At 39.1% G+C, this 12,735-nt stretch overlaps 1 protein-coding gene across 1 annotated transcript in view; it reads left to right on the top strand.

Annotated features, from left to right (window-relative positions):
- Positions 1-578: 578 nt before the first annotated feature.
- VPS39 (vacuolar protein sorting 39 homolog (S. cerevisiae)) overlaps positions 579-12,735 on the top strand; it is a gene marked incomplete at its 5' end in the record, with an annotated part of 21,546 nt that continues 9,389 nt past the window's right edge. The window contains 14 exons of the mRNA XM_009874286.1: positions 579-644; positions 1,991-2,055; positions 2,856-2,898; positions 3,930-4,024; positions 5,329-5,427; positions 6,103-6,195; positions 6,894-7,077; positions 7,587-7,707; positions 8,100-8,220; positions 9,007-9,136; positions 10,275-10,417; positions 11,273-11,416; positions 11,950-12,091; positions 12,360-12,446. Of these exons, the coding sequence (XP_009872588.1) occupies positions 579-644; positions 1,991-2,055; positions 2,856-2,898; positions 3,930-4,024; positions 5,329-5,427; positions 6,103-6,195; positions 6,894-7,077; positions 7,587-7,707; positions 8,100-8,220; positions 9,007-9,136; positions 10,275-10,417; positions 11,273-11,416; positions 11,950-12,091; positions 12,360-12,446 (1,533 nt within the window). The remainder of the gene's footprint in view (positions 645-1,990; positions 2,056-2,855; positions 2,899-3,929; positions 4,025-5,328; positions 5,428-6,102; positions 6,196-6,893; positions 7,078-7,586; positions 7,708-8,099; positions 8,221-9,006; positions 9,137-10,274; positions 10,418-11,272; positions 11,417-11,949; positions 12,092-12,359; positions 12,447-12,735) is intronic.

The raw sequence follows: 12,735 nt of genomic DNA, 5'->3' as shown, positions 1-12,735 counted from the left end.
TTTAAACAGGAAGAGCCTGCAACTTTGCCACATGGATTGTGTATAAAAAGTTTCTCTTACAAATTTTGAGTGACTGTTGTTTGTCACATGCCGCTTAAACAAAGCTGCCACTGACCTTCTAGGCATAGCTGACCCTTTCAGAAAATTCTGACAAAAAACCTGACTATTAAAAAAAGACACACCAAACAAGCCCACACAAAACTCCTTGTTTTTCTTCTTGACTATGTAGCATTGTTCCTCTCTGGGATTTACTAATGTCTGAAGAATGGTTTAATGCCTGTTTTGACACTGCAAAAGCTGAAATGGTTTGCTGCCTTTATCTTTGTATGAACGAGTGGGATGTGACGTCTAGGCTGTGCTCTCTGTTTTACTGTTTGATCTTTGGCCATCCTGTTCTGAGAATGAAATGTACTTCTGAGCACTTCTGCCAGAGAGATGATAGGCGACATGTGTGTAGTCACCACAGAATGTCCTCTTTGGCGTTTGAAACAAGTTTCCAAGTGTTCTTTTAAATGTAACCTGGCTGGGAAAGGGCAGTCTTTGCTGGAGCTAATTAGATTTCTTCCCTGTTTTTGTAGAGGAATGGCTCCTTGTTGGTACCAAACAAGGGCATCTGCTGCTCTACAGGATAAAGAAAGACATAGGTGAGTTGATTTTAAGAATGGCACAAAAAGTCAATAATAGTATTTTTATTTCCTGTGCTTCTGGGGATTGTAGTGATGTTCACAGAAGTGTGTTTAAGTGCTGATTTTTTTTTTCCTATGTAGAGTTTAATTAATACTTGTGTGGGATGTTTGGTGAAAGTGTACGTAGTATTTATCAGATGTGCCAGAAAGATAGCAAGTTGTATCAGCCTTTTTTTTGTTGTTTTAAAGTATACTTTATATTGGGTCTCCATGTGTTTAAATTTATAGCAAGTTACTCTGATTTTTTGTGAATACAGAATATGAACATGCTCAAAAGCAGTTCTGTGTGCTAGTTGTTAGAGATTTGATGGTTGTCTTTTATTAAGAAAGGACTGGATTAGTGAAAAAGTATCTTTATTCAGTGGGTCCATGAGCATCAAGGGGTGGGGAAGAGGGGTCCCTCTGAACTAGTTCTGTCATGTTATCTACTCTTACCCGTGCCTCTCTGACAGTCATAAGTGTTCACTGTCGATTCTAAAGATGCCACAAATAAAGCTGTTCCATTTTCAGCTCAGTTAAAATCGATTTTCACTGAACAGATTTGTATTTTGCTGTATCTGTTGTTATGTAGAAAGTGATGTTATTAATCACAGTAATGTCTTGTAGTGTGGGACAGGAAAGAAAATAAAGAAACATCTGTTTCCAAGTTCATCAGCTCTTGGAAGGATGTTCACTTAGGGATACTTGGATGCTAGGGACTGAAATTAGCTTGCTTTTTCTGGAATGTGTAGGCCATCTGTTCCACTTAGAACATGCTAGTCTTGAGTTACTAGTGTCTTATCTCACATGGTAAATTTCTCCCCCTTTTTTGCATCAATGCCAGGAGAGGTTATGTCATCAGAAAGTGTCTGTAAGTCTTTTATCCCTAAAACTCCTTTTAAACCCTTGTGGTGTAGTGTTTATTTCTTGTCTGCTTTGCAGTGATGTGCTCCCTAGCAATTTAAATTGCTGATATTTGACTGGTGTTGATAAAGTCTTTATGGGTATCTCTGGGTTTCAAACTACTTAAATGTAATTCTTGCATTCTAAAATTACAGTAAGGCAAAAACGTAACTGTTGATGAGGCCCTCGGATGGGTACAAAGAGGCATAATTTACGTTTTCACCTGACTATGTAGAAGACCTTCTGATGCATTTAGCCGTTGAGTAAAAAATGGCACATATATGTTAGAAGAGTCATTCTTCTAGTGTTAAATGGCCAAGTTTGCTTTCATAATTCTTTGTGATCTATTTAGAGTAAGATATGTTCAGTTAAAAGTTCAAGGGTAATTTCAGTTTACATATTCTCTCAAATCTTTCTGGTAGGTTGCAATAGGTTTGAAGTGACCTTGGAGAAATCCAACAAGAACTTCTCAAAAAAGATTCAACAGGTAGGAAATACCGTCAGCTTGATACGGGGACAGTTTTCTAGTGTTTTCAGCCAAGAGATGAAATCTCAGATGTACTTCTGGAGTCTCTGCTAAGCTTAACAAAGTTTTCCCCAAACTATAGGTTCTCCCAGAGGCAGCACAGCCTGGTGTGTTTGCTCAGTTTTCCCTTAATAGGGTTAAGTTTGGTTTGGTTGCTAAAGCAGAAAACAAAGAATTGCAACTTACAGGTTTTATGTTTGGCTTTTATGGGATTGCTGTTTCTCGCAGTAAATTTTCAGCTGCTCTGACTGAGAATATTTGTGAAAGTGATGGTAATACACCAGCAGACTGTAATATATAATTTGACTCTGTAGGAATGTGAATGTAATTCCTCTTACTTGGAATTTAGAACTAAAGTAGCTGATTATCTACTGCCAGCCTTACTACTGTTTTTGTTACGTTTTGATTTTTTTTTTGGAGAACTTTAACTCATTGATTATATTGATACATAGGAAAGCACCTCAAAGGTTATACAGCCTCTTTCAGCAACGCTCTGCATATCCTTTAGAAGTACTTATGTACTAGCAATGTACCGCTTACAGCATATTTTTACCAGCAAGCTCTATATGCTAGCTTGCAAAACCTCAAGTGTAAGTAGAAGAGGTAGCAATAGCTGGAGGAATATTGTGAATGGAGAGCTGCCTTGCTGTTTCCATTATTCTGAGAGAAACTAAGATGTATTTTCTTAGACTATCTATAATCAAGCCTTGTTCAGAGGTTTAGTTTGTGAATGGAGTCACTAATGGAATTCTTTCTTTCAGATTCATGTTGTTTCTCAGTTTAAAATTCTGGTCAGTCTATTAGGTAAGTGAAGAAAATGTTTTAATATCTACTGATGCATCTTCTAGATGCAGTCACTTAGCTGAACATGGCACCCTTTCCCCAGACCACCATAGGAGCCTGGTGGTTGAAAAATCATCTTGTAGGATTTAGGCTTTTTCACTTTGCAGAGGAAGCGTTATGCAGCATAGATTGAGAAGCAGCTTTGCTTGTTGTAAGCCAGCTTGGAGAACTAAGTATTAATGCTAAGTTTTGTGATTAAAAAGGAAGAAATGCATACGTGCACTGAAGTGTGTCTGTATATACATGTATTTAGTTTGTATTGGCATGTGTATATAAATACATGCATGTGTATGTGTGTGCACCGTATCATAGGGGCTAAAACTCCCGTCCAAACTTGTTTGGTACGTGAAACTTTCTGTTGGTGTGTTACACCAAATTCAGTCTATATACAGATGGTGATCTTTTACCATCTTGTGGAAGATCTAAGTTTGCTTGTCTCTGACTGTGTTTGTTTAACCTTAGGATCTTTCTATGCCTTTTTTTTTTTTGCTTATGTTACTGCTTCTTCTCAATGATCAAGTCCCAGCTCTTCCAACTCCAGCATGTGTAGATTTCTGCTGCCTGCGTCCTCGTGCGTACAAAAGCTTGACCGCAGTACTCTCGATTTGCAGCTGTTCACTTTCCACTAAGTTTGGGAGCCAGTTCAAAATGGTCTTTGTTCAGATAGTCTCCCATTATGAACTCGCTCTGCTTTGGCGTGCTTGCTGCCCCTTCCACTCTCACTTCCTCTGCTTGGTTAACACCTCTTCTTGGTTCCTTCATGTAATATTACCAACACTGGTGTTAATCTTTTCTGCATTTGTTGTCTTGTACTTGTATGTGCCTTAGCACTTTTCAGCTTCTGGGAAAACCTTCCTTTTCCTTTCTTGCAGCACTTAGTTTCACAAGTTATTCTTTTTACCTAAACATTAAATGTGATAACTTACTTGAATTAATGATGATCTTTCTATGTATTACATATTGAATAATAATTGGAATTTTGTTTAAAACAGAAAATAACATTTACGTCCATGACCTGTTGACATTTCAACAAATCACCACAGTTTCCAAGGCAAAAGGTGCATCTCTCTTTACTTGTGATCTTCAGGTAAGAGGAACACAGCAGCACAGATGTCCTTACTCTTTGCAACAAGGATAACTTTTTTAATGTTACCATATGGATTATGTTTGTTAATTCAGTGCTATATTCAGGTTGCTTGGGTACTACTAGTGCTTTTTAAAATTAGTACCTACTGGATGTTGAAGCTTTACTTAACGCAACAGTCTTTAATGTAGCCACCTTAATTGTCTTCCTGTGCTTCATAAATCATCTTCCTGTGTCTGTTGTGATTGTTGCCATTAACATCCTGATATAAAACTTCAAGGCATTTTTATCCCGTATTAACTTTGTCTTCTTTTTTGAAAGATCCTATTCAATATAAAAGCCATTCGCTTCCCTTTGATTGCCGCTATACTCGTTCATAGAGGTTCTCATTTTGTTATGATTTTGTTTCTTTTGAACTTTACTGGCCCAAGGAGTCACAGGGCAGTTGTGATAGATTCAGGCCATAAAATGGTTCTGTAAGGAATAGCAATTCTCAGTTCCTGTGCGGCAGTTATTAAGTGATTGATTTCTATCCAAGTGGGTTTTTCAGCCTACCCATGTCATTCGGAAATCTTATTTGTAACCAGAAGACATGGCTTCATAGAATCATTAAGGTGGGAAAAGACCTCTGAAGTCATCTAGTCTGACCCTCAACCCAACACTACCGTGACCACTAAACCATGTCCTCAAACGTCACATGTACATGTCTTTTGAATGCTTCCAGGGATGGCACATCCACCACCTCCTGTTTCTTTGGCCCATGGGAACTTAGTGTTAAATATTTTCTAATAAGTACTTAGGATTTTCTGAGTATTAAAACTAGTGATGTCTTTCAAAGCACCTCTAAGTTTGGTCATTCCAAAGTACTTGCGCCTTGTTGTACCAGCACTTAGCTTTGCTGGTATTTCTTGTCAGGAAACTTGTCCAGTAGACTACAATATTAGAATATTAATGTTTTTATCTGTCAATATAACACATTCTTTGCATTATTGCATTTCCTCCCCTTTCCTATACTGCTCAGGCCTGAGCTCGTTACTCTCTGCTTATTTTCTGTTTATGTGCTGTATGTCTTTTGGTGCTCTAATTTATTTCCTTGGTGTCACAATCCCTGCCAAAGTTAATTTCTAATTACCCTGCCCCCTTTCTCTCTGTGCTTCCTTGTTTAGGGATTGCCCTCTGGCACAGATCATTAAAGCTGCTCTTCAGCTGACGGCTTTGCCTCAAGGCTGAGGATTCTTTTGGCCTTCTATTATCTTACTTGTCTCTTAGTTTAAGCACCTATGAGTTAGGCCTGTTTGTTTTCACAGCAGTCAGATACAGGGGAAGAGGTGCTGAGAATGTGCGTGGCGGTGCGGAAGAAACTACAACTTTATTTTTGGAAGGACCGAGAGTTCCATGAACTGCAGGTGAGTTGTGTCCCGTCTGTAGTGTAGCATGCTGCAAAAGGGAGTGCAGCTGCTCTTGACTCTGCTTTGCAGTCCCTGTTATTCAGAGGCACTGCTCATTTTCAGAGCGTTGACTCCAGCTGGTTCTGCAGTGCTTTAACAATAAACCAGCAAATAAAAGTGAAAATACATGGTTGAAATCACAGTTTATGAGTTTCATAAATTAAATCAAAGGCTGTATTCTATGTTGTAACATTCTGATTGTAGTACACTTGTAAGTCCGTGGAATGTGTTAGCGTGCAGCCTCCGTAAGTGTATACCTAACAGTAATACTATGGGAGTGGGTCCACTTCTACTCCAAGTTTTCTGTGTGTGTCATTAAGTCAGAAGGTAGTTACTGACAACAGGTGTAGAGAACTGCACTTAGGAACACCAGAGTAATAAAAAAAAATAATCAGTGGAAATAGAGATTTTTTTCAGCTATGCTGCTTTTCTGTGAGATTAACTAGACTGACTTGGAGCACAGCTTCCCACTATGCACAGACCTAGCCTTTTAGTCGAATACTGTTCCTTGACCAGCAGAAGTTGTGGTGGGGAATACAGAGGCAACAGCTGTGCTGTGTGTTACACACCATGTTGCCAGATTTGACTTTTGCTTTTCTCCTTTTTTTTTTTCCTCCTCTTCTGCCTTCTCAGGGGGACTTCAGTGTACCTGATGTACCCAAGTCTATGGCCTGGTGTGAAAATTCCATCTGTGTAGGCTTCAAGAGGGACTACTACCTGATCCGGGTAAGGCTAGGGTTTCGGAATACAATGTTTAAGAAGATTTGGAGGCTGCTCCTCTGCTCAGGGGTTTAGCTAACAGACATTTATTAAAAACAGTACCTGGTACTCTTGCTACATGTGGTTTTGGAAAGGGCAGTCTAAGTCTGTCCTTTTAAGCTAATTTTTTGTCAGGTAGTGATCTATTGTTTATTACTGTTGAAAACATTGTTTGAAGCTCTTGCAAAAAAGGCATCAGAAAATACATATTTTGGTTTGGCAGCAGTCTGTGTAAGCTCAGGGTGTTGTGGTTTTTTTTGTTTGCTTTATTTTTCTTTATTAAGCGTATTAAGAAAGGTGATAGATCCTAAAGGGAGAAGAGGCAAAGAATATCTTCTTATCTGACAGTGGAGCTTAACTATTTTTCTTTTGTCTATTCTCTTGCTCAGCTGTAGTTGTTTCAGTTTTAAAGTGTTTAAACTTAGTATTTTTAATTCAGCATTGCAGTTTCCACTTAACGTAAATCTGTGAAAGTCTCTGAAATTTGACAGCTATATTCAATTCTCTTTTCTGCCTTTACAACAGTCTTCCACCTATATAATAGGAAAATAAGGTGAAGATGAGGTATGACACACACACGTATGTGTGTTTTTGGCTTGGTCATAGACAGCTTTGGAATAAAGGTTATACTGAGAATCAGATTGTTTTCTTCTTTGTTATCCTAGGTGGATGGAAAAGGATCCATCAAGGAGCTGTTCCCCACAGGAAAGCAGCTAGAACCATTGGTAGCTCCTGTAGCAGATGGAAAAGTTGCAGTTGGCCAGGATGATCTGACAGTCGTGCTTAATGAAGAAGGGGTCTGTACTCAGAAATGTGCCTTGAATTGGACAGATATTCCTATAGCCATGGGTGAGAATTTTTAAAAATTTGCTTCTTTACTCTTTTACATAAGACAAAATCGTTACATTCCTGGTATTTAGAATCTAGCTGGATTTGGAGTGTGGCAATTTCTGAAGTATTTCAAGTTATACTCAGTGGCAGGTTTTATGTGTTTGTTTTTTTTTTTTTTCTTCCTTGCTTGAAGCCGTCTCCTGCTTGGAAAATGGACGAGTTGCATATCTTTATAAAGGAATGAGATTTGAAATGGAAGATAGTGTGTTAAAACATTCTAGTTCTTCTGGGCACCTGAGTGCTGCAGAAATTCCTTATGTTGAAAGATAAACAAAAAGCCTAGTAGCAGTCTGTTTGAAAGTTGTTGTCAGTGTTGGGCATTAAGTTCTGTTTTTAATAAATAAGCAAGGGACACATTTAAAGGGGAAGAGAAAAAAATTGAAGAGAAACCTTACTTTAAGTCTTGCCTTGTTTCAAGGAGCACTTGAGAGCAATCAACTTACATTCCTCATGTGTTTCACTAATAGAACACCAGCCTCCCTACATCATTGCTGTTCTGCCACGATACGTGGAGATCCGCACTTTTGAGCCCCGGCTGCTGGTACAGAGCATCGAGCTGCAGAGACCACGCTTCATCACCTCTGGAGGGTATCGAGTATAACTGGTTGTTACTTTCGTTGGGCTGCCTGGGTGTATGGTAGCACTCTGGAAGAACTGGGAGAGGAAGAGCTTTTCCAACTCCCTTGGCTTAAGAAGTAGCATTGAAGCAGCCTGTTGATTATTTTTTTTTTTATTTTGTTTTTTTTTAATGAACAGATGGATGGAGGCCACGCCTAGAAGAGTAAATCATAGAGTTGAATGTCTTTGGGAGCTTCTTATCCCCGGACATAAATTATTCTTTTTGCTTTGCACTATTACTCAGGTTGCCATCATATCTGACTGATCCATGAGTGTATTAATTGGGATTGGTGGTGGTGGTTGTTTTTTCAGGTAGGGTATTTCTTCTTTGTCACTGCTGGAACTTTTTGTCTTGTTTACAGCACAAATATTATATATGTGGCAAGTAATCACTTTGTTTGGCGGCTCATTCCTGTGTCCATAGCCACACAGATCCAGCAGCTTCTGCAGGACAAGCAGTTTGAGTTGGCTCTGCAGTTGGCAGTAAGTACTCGAAAATCTTTGGGTTTGCAGCACGTGTACTTACGCAAAAATGCACAAAAGGGCGTTTGACTTCTGCTTGACTGTTTAACCTGCTGTCTACTTTGCACTAACTGGTAAACTCGGGCCTTTTTTGACAAGTTTTAGGTTTGTGCTCCATTTCTCCATACTCATCTATTGGGGTTTAGATTTTGAGATATCTTGTATGTGGAAGATTCTCTCTCCGACCTGTTTAATTGGTTACGTTCTTGGAGACTTCAGAGTCTTTAGACTGCTTGCAATCATGTTTGCTTGAGAGTTGTCTGTTTTTGTTTTGTCAAATGACCACTAGCTGGTTTGGTTTTTCATGGTTTTTTTTTTGGTAATGGTCCTCCACATTACCCCTGAATTTCTTAGAGATGCTGAAGCAATATGTTTGGTTATATTGCTCTTAGCTGTTTTTCTGGTTTCCTGAAACTTCCATGGAACTACATTGAAACGAGTTAATAGTATTTTGTATTGCTCCCTTGAAAAAAAGAACTTTGGAAAAGGCAAATGAGTGAAGAGATAGTTGCTGTGGTAGAGCAATTATATAGTTAACAAGAGGCAGCTTTCAAAAATTCCAGGTTATGGCAGTAGTACAAGATGCACAGCATCTGTGAGTCACCTTCAGAGGTGTTCACTTTGGAAGACTATCTTTTTACTTGTTACTCTCTCCAAAGGAGGATACTCCTGTTATTTCTGTAGAGTGTTTCCTTCTCATTTACAAGGCCCAAGAGTTTTTAGCATTCATTAATTATGTGTTTGCAGGAAATGAAAGATGATTCAGATAGTGAGAAGCGGCAACAAATTCATCACATAAAGAACCTCTTTGCCTTCAATCTCTTCTGCCAGAAGCGCTTTGATGAATCCATGCAAGTTTTTGCCAAGCTTGGTACAGGTAAATACTTGGGTTGGCATTGAGATACATAGGTTAGGAGGAATGAAATGAAACTCAGACCATTGTCTGGACTTTTTTGTTTCTCTGGGTTTTTTTTGATTTAAAACAGTGGTTCCTTTTGCAGACCAGTCACCTGTGAATGGCAAATAGCCTCAGCAGTTATTTACCTTTTCTGTTTTTGTGAAACTGGTTAGAGTACTTAATTAACTTCAGTTAGTGAGTTAAATCATAGATTTACCTTTTGCACACAATGTATTTGTATTGTAGATGTGTATAGCAGGTACAAAGCTCCTCGAAGTTGAGGGGTTTGGCAGCTGTCAAAAGTCTACTTGTAGCTTGGAATGAAAAATAAGGAACATCTGTAGATTTGCGAAATCCTTCGATTCAGACCAAACCTAGGACTCTTAACCCTGTTCCTGTTTAATGGACCAAGCTGTTGAAGCCAGGAAACTTTTCCATGCTTTTGGAAGTCAAAATAGTCTCTGGTGCTATTCCTCTGGCTTGTACTAGGATTATTAGAAGAACACCTGAAGACTGGACTGTAGTGTAAAATTGTGTTGAGATTCCTTTATTGGTGACAGCACATCTCAGGTACATTTAAACCTGGAACTTTTACTTGTCTTGATGACACTTAACATCGTATTTACTTTGGGAAACTACAGTGAAATAAAAGGACTAAGAATTCAAAATTCTTTGAACTTTAATTAGAAGGCAGTAATTTTAAATTTGCTTGAATGCCAGGAGAACCGGTACTCATTAGTTACAGATGGTGCTATTGAGTTCATGTTTCAAAAGCACAGAAAATCTTCTCATAAAACATTACTTGTTTCTAGAAATCCTGTCCTACTGTCAGAGTTGTTTTTGCTGGGATTCTACAAGAGCAGCAGTAAGAGGATTGTAATAATGACTTGTCATCCAGGTGTTCCAAGCACACAGATTGGAATTTGTATTTGGACTTTGAAACAGTCTTGCTTGCTGCTTTTACCTTTTTTAACTTCTTCTCTGTAATAAACTTGTGGATGTATGAGTTAACTACAGACAGCTCTGTTAGCTAAGTTTACTCAAAGATTACGTGCATTTAAGAGTTTGCAAAAATAATGTTATGGATGGTTACTAATACTAGTTATTTTTTGCTTAGATCCCACTCATGTGATGGGTCTGTATCCTGACCTCCTGCCCACTGATTACAGGAAGCAGCTACAGTATCCCAACCCCCTGCCAGGGCTCTCTGGGGCAGAGCTGGAGAAGGCACATTTAGCTCTGATAGACTACCTAACTCAAGTGAGTGTTCCTATATCTGTTTTTAGAGCAGGTTAATTCAGTTTTAGCATACCTTGTTGATTAACTGATGTGCAGGGAGCAGCACGCCTACTCCAGCTCTGTCATGCCAACCTTAATGGGCTGTCTTCATGGTTGGAAGCTGTGCCAGCAGCTCCTAAGAAAGCAGGGTGACTGGGAGACATGAGGTGCTCCACAGATACGTGGGAGGTATCACATGTGACTTTTGTGTGGACTGGACAAAACTTATTTATGGACTGGATCTGAATATGAGTCCAGTTTTTATTTCTAGTAGCCTTCTGAAGAGAACTGAAGCTGGTGATCTTTTGGTTTTAATTGGTGACTGTCGAGGAGGTGACTCTGTCTGGGAGACAGGTCAAAACTATGCATTAAAAGGTGGAAGAGGAGGTAGTGGGTTCTGTAACTTCCTGTCCTCTTTATTGTAACTGGAATCTGAGTTGTTCTGTTGCCATTCTTACTAGACTAAAAGGAAGCTTGTGTCTGAAGGAGAGTAAATTTTGTGCCTAGTAGTTCAAAATCTAAATAGTTTTCCAAATATTTTAAAATTCTTCTGACTTCTCTGTTCAGGTTAACAGAGTTTCCTTCTGTCTCTTTTCTCGAGACTGGATATCTTGCAAAACTACGAATTTGTGAAACAATTGTATGTGCTTCAATATAGTTGGAAAGGTGATGTGTAGAATAGTTAGTAACAGTAACAATTCTTTAGGAGAAAATAGATTAAATCAAGTTATTAAATTGGTGTGATTTAGTCTTTTTACTTGGTGCATTACATTTGCTGGGGTAGGATGGAGAAATTCATGTCCTTTTCCTATGAAATTTTCATTTGATGCCCTGCAGAAAAGAAGTCAGCTGGTGAAGAAGCTAAATGATTCTGACCATCAGTCCAGCACCTCACCCCTCATGGAAGGAACACCCACGATCAAATCCAAAAAGAAGCTACTGCAAATCATTGACACCACCCTGTTGAAGTGTTACCTTCATGTGAGTTGAGGACTTTCCTTTACCATACAAGCTCTGTTAGAGTTTCGGGCTGAAATGTTTAAGGAGAATAAGGAGCTGCTTGAGAAATTCTCAGATGCCTGTCTGTGGTCTAAAAACGATCTGTGAAACATTGGCGTTAGCTAGTTTGCTCCCTGATTAGGAAGTAGTTCCACGAAATAAAGTGGATGTATCCATTTCTGGTTGCTGCCTCTTGTTGAAAGGCCGTGGCTGTGTATTTTGCAGTTCTAATGAATGCTTCTTCATGGTGCCTTGAGCTGTTAAATGCAGGAGAGTACAATCTTTGCTGTTAACTATGTTTTTCAAAGTTGACCTCTGTTCTTGAAGGGGAAGACCTCTGATATATTGTTTTCTTTCTGTCCCAACAAATTATGAAGTGAACGTAGCCTTGTTCTAAGATGTTAGCCTGTCATTTCTTAGGCTATGAGGCTATTTTTTTTCCCCTTCTCTATTGTACTATAGGCTTAGAAGGTGCACATCAGAAGTATGTTTAAGTGCTCCCTTTTTGCTTGCAGACAAATGTAGCACTGGTGGCACCATTGCTACGTCTGGAGAACAATCACTGCCACATTGAGGAGAGTGAGCATGTGCTAAAGAAGGCACACAAATACAGTGAGCTGATCATACTGTATGAGAAGAAAGGTCTGCATGAGAAAGGTAGGTATGAGGTGGAGAGGAGAAGGGATAAGAGCACGTGTCCTTAGTATTGAATTTTAGCTTGTTTTTAGTGATCAGGCAATATTCTGAAGAGGCTTTGTTTCTGGGTCTGTCTTGTGATTAAATTGGTCTCATTTCTGTTACCCATTCGATCTGTTTCAAACAAAACTTTTGTCTGCGGTAGCAGAACAGGCAAGTGCACTTGTGTGGTTTGATTGGGATGATACTTACGATCACAAAGGGATTAACCTTTTTGTTGTTCTGAAAGCATTACAGGTACTGGTGGATCAGTCAAAGAAAGCCAACTCGCCTTTGAAGGGCCATGAGAGGACAGTGCAATATCTGCAGCATTTGGGTGAGTGCGAAGGAGAGCGTTGTTTCTGCGAAGGTGTTACCCTGGTGGGCCTTAGTAGTTATTCTGCTGTTCAGCAGCTTTCTAGAGACTGTCAAGCTAAAGGGTGTCCTTGTCATCTTGTCTAGTTTAGTTCAAGGACTAATCCATGAGCATCTTGTTGAAACTTCAGTATCTTATTAGAAAGCATACCTTATTTCTGATAAAAATTTCCATTGATAGAAAGTGTGCTGTAGTATTGTGAATTTTCTTCCAGTGGTGATATACCATCACTGACAAAAGGAAAGTCTAG

This window comes from Apaloderma vittatum, unplaced genomic scaffold, assembly GCF_000703405.1.
Source record: "Apaloderma vittatum isolate BGI_N311 unplaced genomic scaffold, ASM70340v1 scaffold8298, whole genome shotgun sequence".
Taxonomy (NCBI): domain Eukaryota; kingdom Metazoa; phylum Chordata; class Aves; order Trogoniformes; family Trogonidae; genus Apaloderma; species Apaloderma vittatum.
This window is presented reverse-complemented; position numbering and strand designations above follow the sequence as displayed.